This window comes from Phaethon lepturus, unplaced genomic scaffold (assembly GCF_000687285.1).
Source record: "Phaethon lepturus isolate BGI_N335 unplaced genomic scaffold, ASM68728v1 scaffold29912, whole genome shotgun sequence".
In the NCBI taxonomy this organism is placed as follows: Eukaryota; Metazoa; Chordata; class Aves; order Phaethontiformes; family Phaethontidae; genus Phaethon; species Phaethon lepturus.
Window position 1 is genome coordinate 1,102 of NW_010524549.1, and position 5,635 is coordinate 6,736.

The 5,635-nt window shown below is 39.4% G+C and overlaps 1 protein-coding gene across 1 annotated transcript in view; it reads right to left on the bottom strand.

Annotated features, from left to right (window-relative positions):
• Positions 1–459: 459 nt before the first annotated feature.
• DZANK1 (double zinc ribbon and ankyrin repeat domains 1) overlaps positions 460–5,635 on the bottom strand; it is a 23,498-nt gene continuing 18,322 nt past the window's right edge. The window contains exons 14-20 of the mRNA XM_010282489.1: positions 5,552–5,626; positions 4,520–4,616; positions 3,230–3,318; positions 2,072–2,152; positions 1,380–1,507; positions 880–954; positions 460–625 (exon numbers count right to left, since the gene is read on the bottom strand). Coding sequence (XP_010280791.1) covers positions 460–625; positions 880–954; positions 1,380–1,507; positions 2,072–2,152; positions 3,230–3,318; positions 4,520–4,616; positions 5,552–5,626 — 711 coding nt within the window. The remainder of the gene's footprint in view (positions 626–879; positions 955–1,379; positions 1,508–2,071; positions 2,153–3,229; positions 3,319–4,519; positions 4,617–5,551; positions 5,627–5,635) is intronic.

A 5,635-nucleotide genomic window follows, 5' to 3' on the forward strand; every position in this document is an offset into this window, starting at 1 on the left:
TGAAAACAAAACAGCAAAGCAATTTTACTCAGTTTTCTGGTGGAAAAGAATCTGACTTTTAATGCAATGAGCTGCACTGAATGCAGTTTTAACTTCAAAATGGAAAATAACCTAATCAAAGCACAGCTGAAGTGCTATTGCTCAAGTGTCAAACTGTCTTGAGCAGGGTTCATCAGGTCTCTAAAATGTGCTTGTGTCTTGGAAGGTTTCGTTGGCCCTCTCCTTGCACAAGTTTGGAAAGGAAAAGAAATCTTGCAGAACAGAGCGCAGATGGTGAAGAATTGTGCTCTGAACTGCTGGGAAGGAATTGGGGAATCTTGTGCAAAATAGTTGGCTGCTACAGGGCCTGAATTGAGTGTACAGAGTTGTGAAGCCTGCAGACAGAACTGCATGCATGCGGTTAGGTACTCCCAAACCTGGAGAACCTCCAGCTCCATCTTGGGGAAAAGGCGGTTGCAGTCACACACTGACAAGACCAATGTTCCTGGGTTTTGTAAGTTTGTCCAACATTCCCTGTTCAAGCTTACTTGTGAACAATGAAATAACTTCATTATTTCCAGCTGTAACAGCCAAATCATATGCCGATTGCCCTTTTGCATTCTTCTTTTTTATGCTTGCATTGCAGCTGTAAATAAAGAACAGATTGTTTTAAACTATTTAAATTCATTCCAAGTTACTTGAATTAGTGAAATGGCTTGTAGGTAAATGTTGATGCAGAGTAACTTCAGAATTTCTGGATGCCTCCTGCAGGGGTACAACTGTGAGATAAGAGTGCTGAGCCTCGACCAGGCTCTGGCCCTTCAGTATTGCCAACTAGATCTGTGCAAGTAGGCTGTGCGCAGCCTGTAGCTGAGCTAGAGGCCCAGGTGCAGTACTTACCGTAACAGGACTCGGATGCACTCCTCTCCCTCCAATCCAAGCAGAACTGCCTCATGGAGAGCAGTGTTGTTGTGCCTGCGTAGGAGGAATGAGCAATGTACTTACTACCTAAGACAACTGTCCTGGTACATGGAGAAATGATCTAGCAAATTAAATGAAGGAAAATTAATAGGAAAATATAAAATACACTAGGAGTCGTGGTGATATTTTTTTATCATACTAAGTTGAAGTGGATGGAGAAAGGAGTTGAATAGAACAGCAGCTTTCCTAACAGAAATTATTGAGAAATCTTCAAAGCTGGCAACTGAAAGAACGGCTGTGAATACTGTTATCTTTGCTCAGTTGCAGGTTGTTCTTTTTCTTAAATTTGGCTTTGAAAGTAGCTCCTTGACCACTGATTTGTGGAGGAGTGGGAGGTTAATCCTCTCTAAAATTGGAGTACAAGTGCTTTTTTTGTAAAAATTCAAAAAACCTGAGGCAGAGAATCAGTTCTTACTTACAGCCCTGACTGCTGGTCAATGTCAGCACCTTTCTGCACAAGAAGGGAGATGGCTTCCACGTGCTTGTTAAGGACAGCAACTGTGAGAGCAGGTCGGTCTTCGTCACTGATGCAGTTTGGGTCAGCTCCCTAGAATGCACAGGAGAGGGAAGGTGAGCTGTTAAAGCCATGAAGATTCTTTGGCTTCCACCTTGCTTTAATATTATGCCAATTTAAGTTCACAAACGGGCTTTGTGCTTAAGACAAAGAAATGTTCAAATTGTGTGGTATTGTTTCTTCAGGTGTCTGCTGAAAATCTTTGTTGTCTCCTAGTTCAAAACCGGAGTAAATGTGTGTAACAAAGGCAGTCAAACTAGATCCTACAGTCAGCATGCACCTTACTATGCAGCAAAAAGGTAGAAGTTATGCTTGCTTTTGCTACACAGAGGACCTAAACTATAAAATTAATATATTTTTCTTTCTATATGGCATTGGCAAACCCAGAGGAGAATGCCTTACACACTGGTCAAAATAGAAATTTGGGGAGAACATATATAAATGTAAAATAGGCTGTTTCTTTTCTGAAATGCACTTTCAATGTGAAGACAGTTGTATTGCAAGGATGGTGCCTTCTAAGCATACAAATGAAGTCACATACCAGGCAGTAACTGGTCAAAGAGTTGGAAAGGGAAACTTCAGCCAGCAATAACTTACTTCACTGAGAAATTGTTCTACCAAGGTGATTCTTCCTTTCCCGTTTGGACCCAGTTCATCCAGTAGTTGTCTGGACTCTGGCTGTGGAAACACAGAAAACAGCCAGTATCAGGTGTTTGGATAACCCAGGCTAATATCTCACTACTGAGGTCTTAATTCAGCAAATGTGCCTGCAACTGATGAGCTTTATATCAGTGCACCTCTCCAGGGCTGTATGAAGATCTGTTCATTGCAGTAAACATGGGCGCAAGTTCTTTGCTATGGAATTAAAGTTTGAAGCTTTCAGAACTTGTGGAGGTATTTTATTTAGGAAATTAATATGTTTTGCCTTGCCAAAGTTTGTTAACTAAATCTTGAAACAAACCAACCAACTGCAAAACCTTCTCCTTTTATTTCTTTTCACCTTTCCACCTCCTTCCTCTCCCCTTTTGAAAGCCCAGTCACTTGACCAAGAATTTTTATCTCTGGACTCATATCACAAAGCTCTGTATCTTCCACCTTCCACCTGTTGAGTTGGCAAAGTGATCCAAGCTGAGATTAATGCACGTTTCCCTTTTGAAGTTTTCCATGCTATTACTGGTGATCCATTTAGTAGGCAGTGCTTCCAGTATATTTCGCTAGCGGAAATAAAGCCTTGCTTCTTGCATTAAGCTAGCCCTCAGTTGTGCTGATATCTCAGCTTTATGGAAAAATTGAGTTGACTTAAAAGCTTGTTGTGTAGATCACAGTCTGACTGCGCAAACAGTAGTTCTACCACAGCCAAGTGCATGCCCTATGCAGTCAAACCAGGTAGTAACGGTCAAGGGAAGATGCTAATCCTTCCATCTGATGTTGCTTCTGAGAAAAAGGTGTAACAAAATCAGTTTGCAACAGTCTTTAGGCCTAATGCTGTGTCAGTAAAACAGAATGGGTCCAAAAATGAGAGCAAAATCTAATTAAGCTCTTAGTAGGAACAAAGTTTAGTTATTTCCAGTTCTGTAATAAATGACAGCTACCAATTTTCAGGTTGGACATTTGTCCCCTTTCCTCCCTGTGCCACCCTGTCATTCCCCGCTTCCAGTCAGTGTTAAAAGCTTTCTATTTTTACCATTGGATGCCCTCCTTCATGTTAGTGCTGCTCTACAGGTAGTTTTTCCTGTACTGTCAGAAGATACGTACGGGGAGCTTATCTTCTTTTTCTGTAAGTGTTCTTGACTTTGTTCTCTTTATTTTGCCTCTTGAATGGAAAAGATTATGATCATCTTTGCCTACCAGAAAAGGAAACAAGTGTTAATTCAAAGCAAAGTCAGTATCCTAACAAGAACTTGGGAGAGAGATCTGGAAATAATTTATCCACAAAAATATTTTATTTTGTGTTGATATGAAAGCAATATTTGTCAGTTTTCTACAAGAGAAAGTGATGAAATATTGCAGATCAGACTGGTTTTAACAAAAGGTTTACACTCAGGCAGACTTAAAAACTTACTATTTTGAAATGAAGATTCAATGAAATGTGGAATTTGGGGGGTTAGAGTCTTTTTTTAACTAGCTGTAGCTATTCAACAGGCTTGAATCAGATTCATGAATTGTTTTGACCAAAGACCTTACAATTTTTCAGTACTGTTTAGCTCCCAAATACTTAAGAACAACACTAGAGGACCTTGAAAAGATATTTGTGTCCATTATTTTTAAGTGATGTAATCTACCAATGTGGAGAAGGGTTGATAAGCAAATTATGCAGCATGTGGGAACCCTTTGAGCTGGTGCTACTAGAGTGCCTGGGATTATGGTCACATTATTTGCACTTTAGAAAACCAGGTCCTAGTGCTGTGGCTTCCACTCACGAAGTCTCAGATTGGAAGCACAAACTGGCCAGAACTTATACGTTAATTGAAGTACGTCAAATGATACCATAGAAATTCTGAATTCTAATGCTGACTTTACAAACAGCTGATTTAATGAAAAGTCCAATATGAGATGCCTGAAATGCCGAGCTGTTACTGACACCAATGGGAGATGCAAGTGAAGCAGCTCTGAAAACTAGGTCTAGAACTAATGTATTTCATAATTTCTCATCTTTGCCAAATGTGCCAAAGTTGAAGTCCCTGGCACAGCTCAGAAGTAGAGATAATATTGACATTTATGGCTCCTATTGGAAAAGAATATGCTAAGTATGAGAAGCTTTATCACTAGAATAAAAACATTGCTATGAGCTGTGGCTGCAGTTTACTGGCCTCTCTGGCTGTCCTCTAGGGATGACATATTTCCATGACTTTGTGACAGTCTGTGCTTTGCTTAAATCTCAACTCAGCCACATTTTGAGACTTAAAGATCTACTTAAGTAGGTGCAGAATGTACCAATATATGAGTTTGCCTGTCCCAGTGTCTAACCTTCCAAGTGCTACTTCCATGTTATTGACTACTATGTTTATGGTCTACCATAAAGACAGGGGAAAAAAAAAAACTCACCAAAACTAGTCTGACTGCCATCCTGTCCACCTCTGACTTCTGTCACAGTATTCAGGTAATGACTACTGAACTTCACTGGTTTATTAGCATGAATATCCTGTAAAACCATCAAATTAAGGCAGTTAATTAGATGTAGCATGTAATGCTGTTATAATCTTAGTAGCACGACACAGTGGTGTTGCATATGAAAAAATATATAGGCTTTTAATATCGGTCTCAAATTAGCACAAGTCATTATTATCTGTAATTGAACTCTGTTTTGAGGCAAAACAATATAGCATTTTTTTCTAAACCTTGTGTTAGGTATTTGTTTTGATTTAAAAAAAAAAAATGACACAACCTCACTTAATGAAATGAAGATTCTCATCCAAATGAAAGTGTGTCTACCACTTGAGAGATCTGGTTAACTCCTCTCTTGTGAAATGATGTGATACACCTTTTCAGGCACCACTTGGCAAGGTAAGCTTTCAAAGATTCTGCACAAGAGATACAGTCTGAATTTTGGATCTCTGAAATGATAGATTTTCATCTTTGGAAAGCTGGAAATGAGTATGTGGGTGGTTTTTGGAACATAGTAATTCTGGAGGTAGGGATTTTGAGTGTTTGAATACAGATAACAGGAGCTCTGGCAAATGTTATCTCCAAACTATTGAAAATCATTAAGCTTGTTTCTTAAGAGCACAATGTGCAGACTGAAGAAAAGGGGGCTCTAAGATCAAGAGCTAAGGGGTGCTAGGATGATCAAAGCGCATCAGCTGAAAGAAGAATGTTAATATTAATAGCAAACTAATGAAATGCAAGCTGATAGCAACATAACCATGAAGTCTGGCTTAATCAGGTAAAGATACCTGTTCAGCCAGCTCCAACAGAAAAAGAGTAAGATTCCTTTCTCTGAAGTGATGAGTGAACACCCTCTGAACAAAAGAATTTCTTGTTTAGACCTGAATTTAAAATATATCAGCGTTACATGTACTGGTCTAGCAACAGCTTTAGACCAGCTGCCTAACAACAGGCCTCATCACCCAAACTGACCTTGTTAATAGCAAGAGCGTAATTCAGTGTAATAGTGACTTCATAGTCATCTTCATGGATGGTAGCAGAATTAATCTAGAGGGA